General features: G+C 39.3%; 1 protein-coding gene and 1 long non-coding RNA gene across 3 annotated transcripts in view; one reads left to right on the forward strand and one right to left on the reverse strand.

Annotated features, from left to right (window-relative positions):
* The window catches only part of LOC132148751 (macrophage receptor MARCO-like), a 57,541-nt gene extending 38,064 nt beyond the window's left edge, over positions 1-19,477 (reverse strand). The window contains exons 1-2 of the mRNA XM_059557445.1: positions 18,545-19,477; positions 16,319-16,367 (exon numbers count right to left, since the gene is read on the reverse strand). Of these exons, the coding sequence (XP_059413428.1) occupies positions 16,319-16,367; positions 18,545-19,477 (982 nt within the window). The remainder of the gene's footprint in view (positions 1-16,318; positions 16,368-18,544) is intronic.
* On the forward strand, positions 11,157-12,540 carry LOC132149223 (uncharacterized). 2 transcript variants are annotated; one of them, XR_009435008.1, is made up of 3 exons: positions 11,157-11,609; positions 11,730-11,825; positions 12,086-12,540. It is a non-coding gene; the product is annotated as an uncharacterized LOC132149223 (long non-coding RNA). The 2 variants fall into 2 exon arrangements; XR_009435009.1 differs by having other exon boundaries at positions 11,157-11,825.

Here is a 19,477-nt window from a genome sequence, read left to right on the forward strand (position 1 = left end):
ATGGACTGTGGAAACAGAGGCTTTTGAAAACGATGAAGCATGTTTAGTCTTGTAAAACATTGTACCAATAGACATGGTTATAACCGTAATTATGATTGCAGTTATGTGCTATTCACTTTCAAGCAGATTCTAAAGATATTTACTTTGCGTGCTTTTCGTATTACAGTCCTGAAAAGACAACAGAAATTTTACTCACCCTTGCTGTCCTGCGGCAAAACACGAGGGTAGTTGTGTTTTCAATAAATTCTAAGTGATCACGCAAGTAAATGGTGAAATATGTTCCTTAATAAATTGCAGATATGTTCACTGAATATAAACCTAACCGAGCACTCAGATCACTAGGATTGAGTCAGTTAGAAATACCAAGGGTTTACGCAAAACAAGGGGAGTCCACTTTAGTTACTATGCTGCCCGCAATTGGAATTGGCTTCCAGAAGAGATCAGATGTGATAAAACACTAGTCACGTTTAAATCTAGACTTAAACTCATATGTTTAGCTGTACATTTATTGAATGGGCACTTGTGCAATGTCCGAACTGATTGCACTATTTTCACAGTTTTTTTTTTTTTATAAAATCATTTTCTGTTTCTAACGGTTTTTAAATTCATTTTAAATAAGTAATTTTTTAAAATCATTTTAAAGGTTTAAAATGTGCTTGTTTCATTTATTTATTATATTATTATTTTCCTTCATAATTATTTTCCTTTTGTTTTATGTAAAGCACTTTGAATTACCATTGTGTACGAAATGTGCTATATAAATAAACTTGCCTTACCTAAATAAATTGGTCCTGCCAGAATAATTGCATGCAACTTATGTCTGTATCATCTCAGTGAGGTTTAAACATGCACGGTAAGGCAAATATAATGTCTTCAGACATTTCGGTGTGGATGGCTTGCCTCCGTCATCCGACGGAATTACTTCACCTGAAGAATGTATTGATTTACGACAGGCGGTCTGCGCAGCTAGAGGAGGCAGCCTCAGACTGCACTGCGGCCAGAAAAGCCGCGGCGGGAAGCGAGAGAGACTTGCTGCGGTGAGAACTGAGGTGCAGCCCAGGCTGGTTGAATGCCTGCTGCTGCGATCCAGTGCTCAAGGAAAGCCCGGTCTTGAGAAGGATGATCGTGGTATCGAGCAAGGCGAGCTCGGGGCTTCGTATGGTCTATTGGCCACAACGTGTGGCTTTGCGAGAAGAGCAGCTGTCGCGATAATGCTTAATGGTGTTCGGCGGCCATGTTTGGCGAGGTAGGAGTGATCGTGGGTCCGGAAAAAGTGGCAGATCTGAAAAATCCCCGGTACAGATCTCTTCGTTGGAAGGAAGATTGGGTCTGTGATAGGATGACAGACAGAACGAATCGAATGCTGGTTAACCGTCAATGGATAGAGGTAAGTCAGCAATATTTATACTGTGGGATTGATTACTAGATTGTGGTCCACCTGTGTTGATTAGGCTAAGTATCTGATGCGCTCCTCCCGAACCTTGTTAACAAGAACATAATTTCTGGAGATTTTTTTGCCCTCACCTATGCCACATACCTTCTATGTAGATATCAGAGAACAATTTAAAATATTGTATCAATGCATTCTATGGAACCTTTAAAGGAATTAAAACACTAAATATACACCACAAAATCAGTCTTTATGCTGGTTATTATTTTTTTTCTGTATTTTTTTTTACATAGGACCCACCATCGTCATTACAAAAAAATGTCTTGGTTACGTATGTAACCAGGGAACGGAGACGTCACATCGGTGATCTAGCTTCGACATACCAATCTACTTTGAGTGTAAACTAAAAGAACCAATGCACATTGCCATGGAATTATTGTAAACAGCTGCAGCTGATCACACAGTGAGCATAAAAAGGCAGCAGGTGCAATGCATATCAGGTTTTCACTGAGGAGATGAGCCGGTGACCCGGCCGCTCAGCAGTGGTACAGCAGCTGTGGCAAAGAGATGTGACATCTCAGTTCCCTAACCGAGACGTTCCCTTTCAGTCGGTCACTCTTGACGTCACATCTATGATCGACGAATTGGGATCCTCTATCAAAGCTCTATGGATGTTGCCCCTTCCTGTGCCCTGTACGAGCTGCCTGCACCCCTTTTTGGTGTAGGCCAGGGCTCGCAACAAGAAGACCACTCACCGTAGTCGTAGCACTACCCACTTAGTGAGATTGGATAACACAAGGAAAATGTACCCACTCCACTTGGAACAGGGACACTGCGGATGCCCCATCCTTCCCGAAGGAGGTATCGGGAGCACATATGCATATGAAAATACCTTTAGGGGCATATGTAAAATTGGAGGTGATTGTAACCCTCTTTGAAATGCCAGAAGTCTGCTGGGTAAACACGAGATCTGAGGCTTTACCATGGACTTTACACATATGGGATCCACTTAGGTCTCTATGGAATCCAGCACTCTCCCGGTTCTCACGGATTCAATAGTTGAGGGCCTGGCACCGGAAGCTCTGCCATGTCTGGCTGCCGAGGGGATGGAGGAGCTCAACAGGGCCTACTGTATGGGCTTTCTGGAGCAGTTATAGCATGCCGACCTGAAGCCGCGCCTCTCAGTGCTTCTACCCATTTGAGGTGAGAACACAGGAGGATACCAGCTCCACATGAACGCTATAGAATATAATGAATGTGTTAGGGGTCGCCCAGCCCGTGGCTGTACTGATATCTGCAGTGAGGCACCACAAGTCAGCGCCCAAGAGGACGCAACACTTCTAGTTGAATGGGCAGGGCACACCCTGTGTCTGATAAGCCAGGGTGATGCCATCCACATTCCATTGGGCCATCCTCTGCTTTGAGATGGCATTCCCCTTCTGCAGGCCAATAGCAGAGAAAGACACCCACTCCAGCTCAACTTTAAATTACCAGGCGTTATTGCTGTTGTTTGTAGAGTTTCCGCGGGCCGATTGCTTTGGGTCGGGCCTAGTCAAAGTCCAGGGCCGTTTTTTAGTCCCAGTCCATCCCTGCTTACAGCGGATCTAAATATTTATAATTAATCATTCGCTACAAGTATGTCATCCAAGCTGCCAAAAACATAATAAATCTTTATTTTAAGCTTCAAGCTGATGCATTAGCATAATGGCTTGGCTGTCAGGTGCTTTTACAGATACGTGTTTGTGTTCTCGGCGCAAAAAACTTTTAGTTAATGGTCATATCCTTATCTGTAAATGTCTCAAATTCGCGCAAGCCTTTCCATTTCATGTCCTGCCCTGTCAGTGTCTGTTAATTTGAAATCACCAGGGCAGTGGGCGTCCACACGTTAAACAAAAGGAACACAGCCCTGTCCCAAATAGAACACTTCATGTGCACCCGACCACATATTTTGCGCCGCGGGTTTAAATTTCCGACTAAAACACAGTAGTGGTCGGTAACTCTGGTGTAATTTGAACGGGAGCGGTCGGTCATTCAATATCACGTTCCCGACGTTCTTCCAGAACAGCATATCTTCGCTTTACTTAATCTTAATCTTATCGACCACCCGGTATAGGCAACAGCCTGCCCTGCACTCAGGACCGTTATGCACGCACTGCACGCATGGACCAGTTTTTTCTGCGTCATGCATTGTATTTGAGGGGTCTGTGCGCGCAGCATGTACATAACGGTCCTCAGGGCAGACTGTAGCTAAAATATACGGCCCTCAAAGAGAATGGCAAAGTGTGGATGCGCTGTCCTTGAAGGACGTTCAACTGTGTTGACAGCAAAATGTTACGTATTTTGACAATACGAATAAAAATAACAAAAAGGCTTCTATTTTTGTACATTTTTATTTATTTTTTCTCTTGCGACATTTTCCCCCTACTGTGTTGGCAGCAAAATGTTACATTTTGTATCTTGACAAGGTGAATAAAATAATATATACAATTTTTTTGCAGACTACATTTTTATTTTCTCCGTGGAAATGTAAATGTGAAAATCTGGAAACGAATTCTAAATTTAGCGGGATGGTCGGGTCAGGAAGAAAATTATTCTAAGCAGACAGCGGGTGAACAAAGAGTGTATATATATCGGGAACGGGTGGGTGCAGATATAACCCCAGCGGGAGCTGGCGGGAGCGGGACTTAAAAAACAGTCCCGCGTAGACCTATAGTACTGCTGGGCCCACACTGAGGCGAGCTCCACAGCAAACGTCTACCCAACAGTCAAAGCAGCATTACATCAGGAAAGTGCGGACTCAGAGGAAGACCGTGAGGGTTTAGGGTACCATTTGGGACAGGGCTTGTACAGAGAGGCAAGGGAAAAAATATTATGTGCAAAAACATTCATTGTGCTGAAATATCTTTTGAAACATCTATTGTTTAACATTTATATTTAGGTTTAAAAGTCAATGTTACGTCCATAGGGACATAAGTTATTCTGTCATATGATTTAATTAACAATTGTGTTTACTCTGTGTGTGTGTGGTAGACTGATCTTGTCTCTTTTTACTCCTCCTGCTCTCTCTGCTTGGCAGGCTAATGAGTGTCACCTGATTCCTGTTTTGAGCTCGTTAGCTGGAGTATAAAGGAACCGGCAGAGCTGCAGCCCAGAGAGAAAGGCTGAGGTGTTCCATCCTTGCAACTGCCATCTTCCAGTCCCAGCGTTGCAGTTTAAGCTCTGGTTTAAACTCTTGTCTCTGTGTTTGTTGATTGCTTCACCTATAGATTTAACTTGAAGTTATTGAGATCTATCTCCGTGTTTGTTGATTGCTTCACCTATAGTGTTAGCTTGAAGTTATTGAGATCTATCTCCGTGTTTGTTGATTGCTTCACCTATAGTGTTAATGTGAAGTTATTTGGAGTAGCAGAGTGTTTCAGTTTTATTTTATTTCTTTTTGTAACTGTTTAAGTGGATGTGGAATATCTTTTTTCTTGTAGGGAGGTGGATGTCATTTATTTTAGAAATTACCCTTTTTTCTCCTGTGTTTAAGTTAGAGAGGAAGTCAGGGAAGCATCTCTGTAATTTATTTTTATTTTCTTTTGATAGGTAAGTTACTTCATAAAAACTTAGCCAGAGGAATATTTCTTTTTTTGTTTGTTGTTTTGACCTTTCCCCTCCTGAAGCCTTAAGTATTTTTTTTTTTCATATTCTGTTTAATAAATACCTCTGTTTGTTTGCTCAAACTGGTGTTACTGATCTTTCTTGTGTATCAGCCCTGGGACTTGGAGACGGCAGTTCTCTCAGTCTCTCCCCACCGTTTATTTGTTACACCCCTTTCACCCCCAGATCTTTTTTTTAAAAAGGGGCACGTAACAGTCAACATGCAGTGCAAGTAATTTATGAGCGTAGGAACTGTGAAGGGACAGAAGCATGTAATTGTCTGAATATAAATATCAGATGCTTTTACTGTATAAAGAAATTATGGTAAGAAGAGACTGACAGTGATCAAAGTGCATGAGACGGGTGTTCCTGCAGAGCAGTACGCTCTCTACACTGGCTACCCGTGCGCTATCGAGTTAATTTTAAAATTCTACTTTTAGTGTTTAAATCATTAAATGGTCTTGCCCCTACTTATCTTCCTGAATTATTGACTGAACACCTACCCCTCTTGTCTCTCCGGTCGTCCAACCAGAGATTATTATACATCCCCAAGTCGAGGCTAAAATGTAAGGGGTGACCGCGCTTTCTCGGTAGCTGCCCCTAGATTGTGGAATGCATTACCCCTTTGTATTAGATCTGCACCTTCACTATCTGTTTTTAAATCTATGTTGAAAACATACCTTTTTGATGTAGCGTTTTAAAATGTAAATTTTATACTGTGTTGTTTTATAGTATTATTATGTTTTGTCTTATTGAAATGTTTTTATTGTTGTTGTTCAGCACATTGGTCAACCAGTGGTTGTGTTTAATAGTGCTATATAAATAAAATTGACATTGACATTGACATTACAGTGATTTTATTTTTCTTTATTATCTTAATTGTTTTAATTTTTGATTTAGAGATTTAAACTGTATTCACTATATAGTCTACAAGTGATTAACAAATTTATTAAAATGTTACATTTTTTAAAATGTTTTTAACCTATTTTGTAAGGTTTGTGCCACTGCTCCCCTTAACCTAACAGTATTAGTAATTACCAAAATATTTTTTAGCTTTCTGTATTGGTTAGACCTCCAGTATGAGTAAGCGTTTTATTAACAGTAGTAAGCTATTTTTAAATCTATAATATAATTATTGCTGTTATCTGTGAAAGGCAGAAAAAAATTGTCAAGTGCTTTATAGTGTTCATTTTTTATTCAGATACCCAATTAGTCAAAAAGTACATAAACAATGCCAGCAAGCATGTGAGCTGTTATCAAAGGCAAAGGAGGCAATTTTTGTTAAATTAAAATTATGCATTTAGCAGACGCTTTTATCCAAAGCGATTTACAGTGCATTCAGGCTAACAATTTTTACCTAAGATGTGTTCCCTGGGAATCGAACCCAGAACCTTGCACTGCTAATGCGTCACCACTTGAGCCACTGGAACACTATAGAAATACTATTTATCGCACTGTATGTTTTCATAGCATTCAGTTTGCACATTTGTTTTAAGGACATTGGGCAGAATGAGGACTAGTCTGTTTTTGTCAGTGAAATTAAAATAAAGAAAATTGGGGTTTTAATCCGATTAATTGATGAATCGAGAAAAAAAATAAAAAAAATCGGCCAACTAATCGATTATCAAAATAATCATTAGTTGCAGCCTACACATTAGTATTACTGGCCATGAGTACTAAGGAAAGATCACACATCACCTGCTCAAAATGTTGTGGTGTGGTGTTGGTGAAGTGCCGAGGATGAAATACAGTCGGAACTGGGAACTGGAAACTGGGGGGGGGGGGGGGGGGGGGGGGGGGGGGGGGGTACCTCACGATAGTCAAAATGGCTGATAAACTAAATTCGAATTTGCAATTAAATATTATCAAAATTCGAATTATATTCGAATTTAAAATGCATTATTTCAGTTAGGGTGAAGAAAAGTTTTTGGTTTCTCTCCTGAGGCCACAAGAGGGCGCATTGGGCAAAATATTACTAATGCATGTTTATTCAAAGCATAAGAAAACATCACTATGAAAAAAAGTGCATAATATTGAAAATAATATATATATTTTTTAATTAATTAATTTTACATGACTTTCTAAAAATGCAGCTCTCTTGTGCCAGACACGAGTGCAACGGTGATAGGAAATGCCCCTCTAGAAAATGCATGAAATATGCTTTCTGTGTGAATGGCTTGGTTTAAGTTTTGACGTAAACAAGATCGTCACCACATTGATGTTCTCTTTTTCTGCAATATTTTGAATGAACATCACAGCAGCGCTGCATCTAGTTGCTTCAACTGGATAGGCTAACAAAAAGATTATAATCTCGTGCGTCAATGATAAAGGCCAAAGTATAATTTGACTGTCCGCATCCGCGCACTGTCCGCATTATGTGATTTTCATCATCAAGAGGGCTCGCGGACAGCAACGTACCGGTCCACGCGGTCTAAAAAATTGCCTCCACGCGCACGGGGAGCGCGGTTGTCAACACCGCATGCACGAGGTGAATGATGAGACAGAAGTGGAACTGCTTGTCGAGCTCATCAGCCATTTCTAAGCACTGCGAACGAGGCTGTGTGTGAGACGGAACAAAACGTGGAATTTGAAGTATACCCGGGGCGGGCTTAAAGCGGCTTTTCATGTTTCCAAACATGAAAAAAAAAAAAAAAAAAAATATATTTTTAAATGTTGATGTAGGATATTTTAGAAACATAATGAAGCTAAAGCCACAAGTCTACTAATACTTTATTTTTTATATTTCAGAACATTGTCTCACAAACTGTGAATTTTATGAAACGTTTTCTAAGACCATGTCATGTGTGTTTTTAGAGAAGGCTAATAAAAGGCTAATAAAAAGTATTTATGACTGCTGTAAGCTCTCCTGTGTGCTATTATCCCATATCTGGACTGGCAGCCTGCCCCATTCATAATTCTATTGTTGTCACTCAATGAGCCTTTCACACCTCCGCCAGGTATGATACATCATCCTCATTATTCTTTTATCATTAATATTTTGTTGTACTCAGCCATTATTAGTTTTATTCTGGCATTACAAGGTTTACCAAGCCACATCGCTTCAATCTCAGTATACATTTACCAGCTATTATCAAAAGCCTTTCTATAAAAATACAATAAAACATTTTCTTATGACCTTACGTGAATTATTATGACAAAATGCATTATGAAGAAGAACTGCACATGCTATGTAGCTGCATTAGAGCTAATGGTAGCATCAAGCATAAGACAATTTATTAAATGATTAGTACACTTTTACTCAAAACTCACTTTAAATTCTGATGGAGTGTTTGTTATAACTTCCTTTTGCGATATCATGTGGAATTTGGTCGTTTACTGTTTTTAAAATATGCTATTTATAGCCTTTTATTTCGCTGCACAAATTAGCATTTTAGGTGTTCATTTTCAATATTGTTATAAAAGTGCCCCAAATCTCAAGAAAATCACATACAAAACATTTACTAACGTAATCGTGTGGTTATTATTTGGATATTTCGTGGGTACAGAGGTTTCTGTGTGTTGTTGTGGTCAGATATCAACAAGTGTACAGGAAATGCATCACAGGATGGGACGGGGCGGGATATGATGCACAATTATGATGGACAAGACACAGACAAATCAGGTCTCTGTCAGTGGCAGACGTGCACGCGGAAGACTACACACACAGAGACAGCACTGGGATCAGATAACTATCATCAGATTGTGTAAATCAGTGGAAAATGAATAGAAATTATGATTCTGTCTGAAGAAATCTGAAGTAAACGTGAGTAAAAATATATCCTATATCTCCATGTATAATGCAACTTTGGACTATAAACCCTTATTGACGCTATTTAGTGAATCTAGGCCTATGTGAACACAAATAAACTGCTGCAGACATGTCTATTCTAATAATCTGCTTCTGAGAATAATTGGTAGGATGTCAAGGCCCAGTTATTTGCTGCATTCATGTACACGACCTGCAATTACAAAGGGGGAAAAAATAATGCAAGTAAATACATTGGGATTGAATGTATTACAAGTTTCTTTTCAATAAACAGGAATCAATTTTCATAAACATCATAATGAAGGGACTGATCTTGATAGTAGATGACTAGTAACAATGTAAATCAAATTCAAATCAAACCTGTGTTTTATAGGAACACAGACTAAACTAACCTTCAAATATTACGATGTATCTATTTAAAAGATTAAAGATAAAATACTTTAAACACTCCACTGTCATTCATTTAGCTTTATATATATATATATATATATATATATATATATATATATATATATATATATATATACACATATGTGTGTGTGTGTTGTGTGTGTGTGTGTGTCATTACAGTCTGTAAATTATGTGAAGTATACCTTACAAGACTGCAATCACTAGCAATCAGAAAAATTCCAGTTATTCAAGTATCTAGAAAAGACAGCAGGGGTTCAGATAAAAAATCGGCAGCTGGCAGCAGGAAGTGGCTGCCATTGACAGCCGGAAGGCAGTAACTGGCAGCCGGAAGGTAGGCGGGACCTGCCACTCGGTGGCAGCCAATCAGTATCGACCAATATTTTTTGCGTTGTAAGTTTGATTTTAATTGTTATCTTGGTGAACAACAGTGTAACTTTGCCTACTTTGGTTTAATTGTTCAATGAAATCTAATTAGTGGTAGCAACGTAGTTTGTGTACCATGCTACATTGTGTACCTTGTTAGGGGCCTACCATTAACTTCAAATATTACGTTTAACGTACCATTAAATATTAAAGTTTGTTAATGTGTTAACAGTCTATTGAATAATATAAATGAATGTTGTTTGACTGGAATTATAGAAGATAAATGTGCAACACTAACCATATATTTTTGCGTGTTTAGTCTTTCAGGAGATTGTCTGATATCCATTAACTTAAGAGTTCTTAAAAGAAGAATCCATTTTTTTTTGCACTATTGAGGTGTGTTTTCTCTAATACTATGCATGTGCAGGTGTACCACTTGCTTTTGGAATAGATGAGGTCTGTTCTGGGACAGGCAGTTGTCTATGTAGTACCCTCACCGCCTGATGAGGGGAGATAAAAGTATAAATAATACACAGGACACGGAGCTGCTGCTGCTTCAATCATCAGTCTGTTTATTGTTTTTTAACCATTTAAAACAGTTCAAATACATTTATATGTCAATAAATGACAGAGCATCACTTCAAGAGAAGTCACAATATAGAAAAAAAGAAGTACATATATACAGTCTTTCACTGACTACTGTGTTCACAAATTAAACACTATAAAATACTAATTTCTAACATATAATATACATATAATATTTTCCACTCTTCCTGTGTTTTACACTTAAATGAACCCTGACAATGCAACGTGTTCATATAACAGCAAAAATTATTCTCTCTAACACATTTTGAGTGCAAACACACTTATCTTCACGCTCATATGCAGACTTACTATTGTAATAATCACATTATTTAACTAAAACAAATCATACTGGTGGATTCACTCTAATATCGCGTCTTTCCTGAGACCGCATGGTCTCCATCATTAGCATGAAATGCATAACTAGCACACGAGACACACAGACGTATCTCGAAGCAAACTTTTACACAACTCATTAAACACTTTAAACTCTCATTTACATTCGTCATAACTCTCTGACATGTCAAGAACATATTATTATAACATTAATGTGTACCACACCTGATGAGGGGAGATAAAAGTATAAATAATACACAGGACACGGAGCCGCTGCTGCTTCAATCATCAGTCTGTGTATTGTTTGAGCAGCGCGCGCGCCCTCTCCCCAAACAGGCGAACACTCCCAAAGGGAAAACAATCAAACACCGATCGATTAAGCAGGGAACATCAATCGTCAATGTAATAAACAGTGTAAATTACATTTTAGAAAGACATTCTCTCATCTTGACACACATAACATCTCACCTATTGTTTACATATATATTTTATATTTTGTGACCACCACATCTACACTGAACAGCTGGGGTGATGTCAAATCCTGAACACTTAAGATTAACTCCCCTCATCATTTTGTATTGTTTGCAGATTTTGCAAATGACAGATACTGACTGTGTATTTATGTTCAGGTTTACTTATTCTGTTCCATGGGGGGGGGGGACTGTTCTGTGTACCAGTTGAAGTTCTAAGCATGTGAATGCAAAACACTTGTTTTTTTTTTTGTTTTTTTTTAACAATCTATACAAAATATAATGGAACTGTTCATAATTCCTTATAACTTTTAGGTCTAGTTTCACAGACAGGGCTTGGATTAAGCCAGGATTAGGCCGTAGTTACTAGTTAATTTAGAACATTGAAGTAGCTTTTGTAAACGTGCTTTTAGAAAAAAAAAACATTACTGATGTGCATCTTGAGACAAAACCATGGCAATGACACCTTTTTTTTTTTTGTAATACCCAATAGTTGCCAGATGCTGCCCTGTTGGAAATTCTTCTTTATGTGATCCTGGAGGAGGGTGATGCTACATTATTAAGTCTGTCTTTGGTTTGTTCCAAATTCAGAAGTCTGTTGAATACAGACTCCTTTCGAAAGAGGGCACAATTCAGCTGGCTTGACGGTGTATTTTCTTTTACATATTTGATTTAAAATGGTGCCATAACATGAAATTTCTCAGTTGCCATGTCTGAATGTTTATCTTCGTAATAATGCTGTTTTTATGCTCCTCATCTCAATATACAGGTGTAACAAAATGGAGAACAAGTCTAAGCCATGCCAGGAATTCTTCCAAATGTACACCCTGCAGACACTGCGGGGTTTACAACAACTGCTTACCAGGTGTGCAAATTATGCATGAAAATGTAATCACTGCTCTGTACATGATGACAAGATGCAATGGGAATAATCATTAATATGGCTGTGCATGCATATCACCATTTTCTTATGAATAATAAAATGCAGCAGCTAGAGTTCTTACTAGAATCAGGAAGTGTGACCGGATTAGCCCAGTTCTATAAACACTGCACTGGCTCCCTATCAAACATCGTATAGATATTAAAATCTTCAATTATATTAATCTGTTTCTTTCTTATTCCGAGGTCACTACAGTCATCCAGATCCAGTACGTATCCAGACTAGATAGTGGATCAGCACCTAGAGAGGACCTCTACATTCCTGAAAGACAGCGATGACCAGGACAACTAGAGCCCCAGATACAGATCCCCTGTAAAGACCTTGTTTTTTCTCAATTCTGTCACCGATGGAGTTTTGGTTCCTTGTTGCCTCTGGCTTGCTTCGTTGTGGTCACTTCATTTACAGCGATATCATTGACATGATTGCAAATGATTCCACAGATACTATTTAAACTGAACCGAGCTGAAGTATGACATCACTGAATTCAATGATAAACTGCCTTTTGACTAAAACTGAGTGTTTACTAATGCCCTTCTGCATTATTGACTGACACACTATTTTCCTATTTAATACTGTAAAGTTGCTTTGCTTTGATCTGTATTATTAAAAGCACTATATAAATGAAGGAGGCTTGACTTGACCATGTTGGAAGAGGAAAACGAGGAGAGATGCACACCCATCCTGGGTTTTACAGTGATTGGTGAAAGATGCTGGAGGAGTAACTCCGTATACCTCATCAGTTCTGATCTAAGAGTCTTGAAAATACCTCCGGATTGTTGTTAGTGATTCTGATCGATATTTTTGTCTGCTTGCTTACTGGATATATTTTATACTGTTTACATTGTAAAGCACTGACTTTGACAACATACCAACCCGGTTACAAATTTAACAGCCACTTTATACTGTATATATATATATATATATATATATATATATATATATATATATATATATATATAGTTGTTTCTTGAAATACTACAAATATAACTGCAAAAAATATGATTTTAAATAAAGGTCACTGAGACTTCTCTCTTTTCAGTCATTTGTGTATATAGCTTATAATAAATATACAACATACACCTAGTAAGTGCCACTCTCATATTTAAATAAATATAAATGTGTTTGTGTGCATATATTTCATTATTTCACACAAACAATGATACATGCATGCATTCATGCATAAACATTCAGCTGGAAATTAACGTTTAGCAAAATTATCTTTTTTCTTTGTTTATATTTGATCAAAATTTTAAATCAAATAATATACAATACTGACCTTTATAATTATTTTAAAAAAGTATTAAAAATAATCATAAATGTATATAATTATTTACTTGTCTTGCTCAGGCGGCAAGGAAGTCTACCGGAAGTTGAAGTCGGCTGCGAGCTGCCATCTTGTAGCAGAACTTCACTTGCGTTAGCATCCCATTGACTTTGCATTCATTTTGGCGTCACTTTGACAGTGAATAACTTTACATCTGAGGCGTTTAAAGACTCCATTTGTCCATTTTTTATTTCTAAAGATACACGACAATGTATAAAGGGCTCCATTACCTTCTATGTTACATTATGGCTAACGATGGCGTCATAACCACTCGACTCTCTGTCGCACAGTAGAGAAATTACCGTACAGACAGGAGGAGAAGCTCGCAGGCAATTAACTTACTATGGCGTACTGGCAGGGGCAGAGTGGCAATCGGGACGATCGGGACTTTTCCCGGTCGGCCGGTCGACCGGCCGGCCGGTTGATGAATTTTCATGATCGGCCCATTATAAATTATTCATAACGGCCGTGAGAGTGGCCGGAGCGTGAGCGGGAGCGCGGCGGCCGGCACTGTATTTCTCAGTCATAGTTACCCCCCTGCACACTCATCTCATCTCCCCTGTCATATTATTCATACAGAACTTTCATGGTCACAAAAAAACAAACAAAAAACGAGTATTTAATTCATTTGTTTGTTCTTAAATCAACATAGAATGGAGTAAAACCTCCTGGGAATGGGGAATTCGTTTATCCAATGAACCGATTGCAGGTCAAGTCTGTTTACAGAAATGTAGGGAGATAATGAGCACCCCCTGCCCCCTAATGGCATGACCTCTAATGACATGACCCAAAAATGGCACACGCCAGACTAGAGAGAGAGAGAGAGAGAAAGCGCGCAAATTCTAGAAAAATAAATTGACAGTCAGGAAGGATTAGCGTGGTTGCATAACATTTAACGATACCCCCATGGAAGGCAAGAAGAGAAAGGACAAAGGAGGGGCCGAAAAGGCCAGAATGAAGAAGAAGCGGATGCTGGAGGAGAATGCATCAAAGTGCTCAAAAATTACGGATTTATTCCGAAATCAGGTGTCAACAGGTGAATTGACAGAAAAAACAGTGGCGCCGCTCAAGCATTAACGTACGTTATTGCTAGCCGCCCGTGAACTAGCACAAGCTAGTAAATGTTGGTAGCCTAATAATAATGACTAATTAAATTAGTGGTAGGTAGACAGTGGTGTGTGTATTATATATATTCATACTATAATGACGTCGCCGACGCCCATTAATAATCAGTAACACTTTATAATAAAAGTTAATTTGTAAGTAATTTATAAGTGGTTAGTTTATGATAAACTATATAATTTACAAAGTATAACCATAGACCACGTGACCAGTAGCAGTGGCTTTCTTAATATATTTAAAATAATTTTGCAAGGGTTATGACGTTAGTAGTATATATTTTTTAGCATTTTTTTTTTTGGACCACCGAGGGCCGGTGGTTTACGAAATTTCCCGGTAGATTTTTTGGTCCTACTCCGCCCCTGCATACTGGCGTTAAAATACTATACAAAATAATTAATCAGAATACTTACTCCTGCTCACTCACGCCAAAGAACTCCCTGCTCATGCTCGCCGTCTCTGCAAGATTAATGATGGCAGTTTGCACGCACAGCTACTTGAAGATTTACATCTGTCAGACAGGTTGCTGACGTCATCAAGCTTAGTTTGAGTCTGCGCGTCAGAAACGGAAGTGCTAAAAATTGCTAAAAATGGGCTTCACTTGTCTCAATTGAGTTCCAATGGGGTCGCTGTGTCCATTTCTTTTACTGTCTATGGTCTTGCTCCCTCCAATTTTCGTGTTTTAGCGACAGCTGCCATCATGCTGCCATCCGGTTTTATTGGCAGCCATTTCCTGCTGACAGCTGCCGATTTTTCGCCGAACCCCCTCTCAGAAAAGATCTACTCTATAAACAATGAATTAAATTACATTAAAGACAAAAATAAATTAAACAAGCAAATGAAATGATAACTCACATGTATCTGGTCCACTGATGAAGTCATGTGTCAAGTCAAGTGAATTATTAATCATTTTCTAACATGCGTCCAATACTAACTTCAGGAAAAGGGGAATAACCAATGACATTTGAGATAACAACGAAAACAGCAAGCCCCGCCCCACGAGTGACAAAAATAAAATTGTTCGTGTGAGCAGAGGTGAGATGATCGAGCGCGAGGATGTGGGGAATGACCATGCGCGCGCGAGATGAGCTCGCGGGCTCGTTTTTCCGCGTCCGATTTAGTTTTCCTCTCGCGGAATCGATTTAGCGCGCGCGCCAGCATCAGTTGTGCGCTCGGATAATATTGTCATTGATTTGCCGCCATACAGCAATAACAAATTTATATTCTGCTGTAAAGCAGCTTTAATAAGCTGTAGTGTCATTACACAGCTCAAGTCAGTTCAGTATTAATTCAGTTTAGTGCTCTGACGAACTTCTGTGCATTCCACAACACACTGATCAAGAAAAATACACAAACGAGTAGTTTTACATTTGTCATATCCATGTAGTTTGGCATGTATATGGCTAATCATCTGATGTTTGTGTGTAGAGTTACTATGCGAATTTTTTTATAAATGTTAAAATAGTTTTGAAAGAGACACATAATGTTTTGCATGTTGTGTGCATATTTTGTGGTTTTGTGTGTGAGTTTAAAGAAAAGAAGCCCTAGTTATAGAAATTGTGTAATTGTAAGCAATCAAAAGAAATAAATAAATAAATAAATAAAAACTATATATATATATATATATGCATTAGTGTGTTAGTCAACTTGTTAAATGTCTTTTTAAAATCAATTATGTCAACCCAAACATACAGATAAATCAACGATTATCATTTTAAAAGTTAATTCTGGTATTAGCAAATAGTTTCAGTTCCGTTTTCAGTTCATTTGTAAAAGCTCAGTGAAAATCTAAGAAATAACGGCACAATGATAAAAAAGATTGCACAACCAACCAGCTTAATCTTTAACTAAACTGTTTTAAGGATAAGATATTACTGTGATATTAAAATTGTGACTTGCAGTGTCATAATGATATTTTAATCTTTAATCTCTGTTATGAAAAATAGAAAGTGCAAGAACTGAAAATTTACTTTACCCAATATCAAAGTGAGAAGATAACGTCTTGGCATTGCGATGCTTGCGTTCTTTGAAAACAAGCATGAATTAAGAGGTTACTTCCTGATAAATGAAAAAGGCAGCTGATTCTTAAAGAACGGAAACGTAGCCTACACTATAGCCACTTTTCCGCCGTCGGGCCGAAGCGTTCTCGTTGCTAACCGTTCCATTCGGTGCCGATCCCGCCCAGGCGGCAAGGATATGGTTTCGCTTTCCTCTGTGTTGCTGATAACAGGACTCGTATGGAGCGGCCAATTATTCCAATCAACCAACAGTTCCAGCATGAGCAGACTGGGACAAAATTTCAGACCTTGAAATCTCACTTATCCAGGCCATACCATATACCCACAACAAATTCTGAAACGAGGACAACCTTATTATTTATTTATTTTTATTTTTTTATTTTTTTTGTATGGCCATCACATTTAAATCCTTAGGCTGGGAACATGCAAAATAATTAAAAGTTCCCTCCTGAATTGCACCTTCACTTCCATTTTCCTTTTCAGTCTCTTAATTTCTCCTAATATTTTACAAATTTCCTTAATGTTAAAATTAATTAAATAATGATAACATAATTTCAATACCTATATAGCTTTATGAGTAATATTTTTCCCTTACGAAAATTAACAATTTTATAAAGTTATTTCTCTGAATAAATTATGATGTGTATATTTTAATGCCCTGATTGAGCAACATCTATTTCAGACCCTTCATTAGCATTACCTGAAAATAGACTATGAATTGGATTCAGAATGATAATCAAAACATAGATGAAGTCGATCAACACCCCAAAGCTTGACTGTAAGTATTACCTCTTCATCTGTCGACATTTTATTCCTTAACGTTACAGTTTTGATGCTGTTTTATGTCAGATGATCATGTTGTTTCTTTTTTTCTTCTTCACTTGTGTTTTTTTTGGCAATTCTGTGCCCTCTACCGTATAATAATGAAAACATGGATTCTAGGAGTATAGCTCAAATATATTTAGAATTTTTATATTTCTAAGGGGTAGGCCTACATAAAGCCAGTTTCTGAGAAGTACATAAAAAGTAAACTAAAAGCATACTTTCCTATTTTTAGTATACTAATAGCACACTTGAATAAAATTATTTTTCGTAAGGTATAAAAAGTCTCTACAAGCGAGCGGTTCCAGTTTTCACTGATGACCATAATGTAGAATGTTCTGGAGTATCCACCTTATTTTTCACATAAGCGCGGGTGCTGCCATTTTAGAACTATAATGTGTCAGATTTCTGGTAAAGCACTTCCGCTAATAGTAGTTGTATTGTGATTCAGTAGTTTTGCGGTCACTGAATAGATTTCACAGGCTAGTTTACTTTTAATATGGACAACAGAAAGACTGGCGTACTTTGTGTAGTTAAGGGGTGTCATAATAGCTGGTTCAAGAGTAAAAAATATCTGCAAGACATTAGTTTTGACCATAATCCACACATCAGAGCCGAATATGGACGGGGGCACCCTATAATTTACATGCCCCTTCAAAGGGAGAAGAAACTCGTCTGCTTTGGTTAAAACTAAAAGCTTTAAACTTAAAGAAACCACCGAACTTTCAGTATGTTTGCTCTTTCCAGTTCATGATGGTAGACCCACGAAAAATCATCCATTCCCTGAGAAGCGATGTTCAAGTGAAGACTCAGAGGCGACGTCTCATCAGGATATATCCACTAACAGGTATGTTACAGCTTTTTGTAAGGTTAAGTGCTTTAACAAAAGACATTGTTTAAACTATTTCTTTATCAATGACACTCCTATTGGGCATGAATAATATTTAGTGCTATAAGCTGAAGTTGTTGATAATAGTAGTTTAGACAGGACCATTTTGGTAAGTTACTTGAGTTTATTGAACACAATTTTTATTTGGCAGTATGGTTCCTTATGGGGGTTCTTGATCCCAAATTAATTGAACATACAAGAGCTTAAACATTAACCCCCCGGAACCATCAGCTTGGAAATACATGACAATTAAGACACTTAATAATGTCTTTAAAAGCAAACAGTGGTAATCGTCTAGATGTGGCAGTGGGACGCCTATCCTGTAGCTTGGTTATGAGGATAAGTGTCTTTCAGTGGACCTCAGTGAGGTCCATGCCAACCGGGACTTGAAAGCCTTAGTGATCTGAAACAAAGAGACGACAACCAGAAGGTGCACGGTAATATGCTTTTGCTTATAATGGGGAGCCTTAACTGCCTGCTCCACCATGACCCCCTGAACTGCCTGCTCCACCATGGCCCCCTGAACTGCCTGCTCCACCATGACCCCCTGAACTGCCTCCTCCACCATGACCCCCTGAACTGCCTCCTCCACCATGGCCCCCTGAACTGCCTGCTCCACCATGACCCCCTGAACTGCCTGCTCCACCATGGCCCCCTGAACTGCCTGCTCCACCATGACCCCCTGAACTACCTGCTCCACCATGGCCCCCTGAACTGCTTGGTAATCCCTGGCCCCCTTAACTGCCTGGTCCCCCATGGCCGCCTGAACTGCCTGGTCCACCATGACCCCCTGAACTGCCTGGTCCACCATGACCCCCTGAACTGCCTGGTCCATCATGACCCCCTGAACTGCCTCCTCCACCATGGCCCCCTGAACTGCCTGCTCCACCATGACCCCCTGAACTGCCTGCTCCACCATGGCCCCCTGAACTGCCTGCTCCACCATGACCCCCTGAACTGCCTGCTCCACCATGGCCCCCTGAACTGCTTGGTAATCCCTGGCCCCCTTAACTGCCTGGTCCCCCATGGCCGCCTGAACTGCCTGGTCCACCATGACCCCCTGAACTGCCTGGTCCACCATGACCCCCTGAACTGCCTGGTCCATCATGACCCCCTGAACTGCCTGGTCCATCATGGCTCCCTGAACTGTCTGCTCCACCATGACCCCCTGAACTGCCTGCTCCACCATGGCCCCCTGAACTGCCTGCTCCACCATGACCCCCTGAACTGCCTGCTCCACCATGGCCCCCTGAACTGCTTGGTAATCCCTGGCCCCCTTAACTGCCTGGTCCCCCATGGCCGCCTGAACTGCCTGGTCCACCATGACCCCCTTAACTGCCTGGTCCACCATGACCCCCTGAACTGCCTGGTCCATCATGGCTCCCTGAACTGTCTGGTCCACCAT

The sequence above is a fragment of the Carassius carassius genome, chromosome 9 (genome assembly GCF_963082965.1).
Source record: "Carassius carassius chromosome 9, fCarCar2.1, whole genome shotgun sequence".
NCBI classification, from domain to species: Eukaryota; Metazoa; Chordata; class Actinopteri; order Cypriniformes; family Cyprinidae; genus Carassius; species Carassius carassius.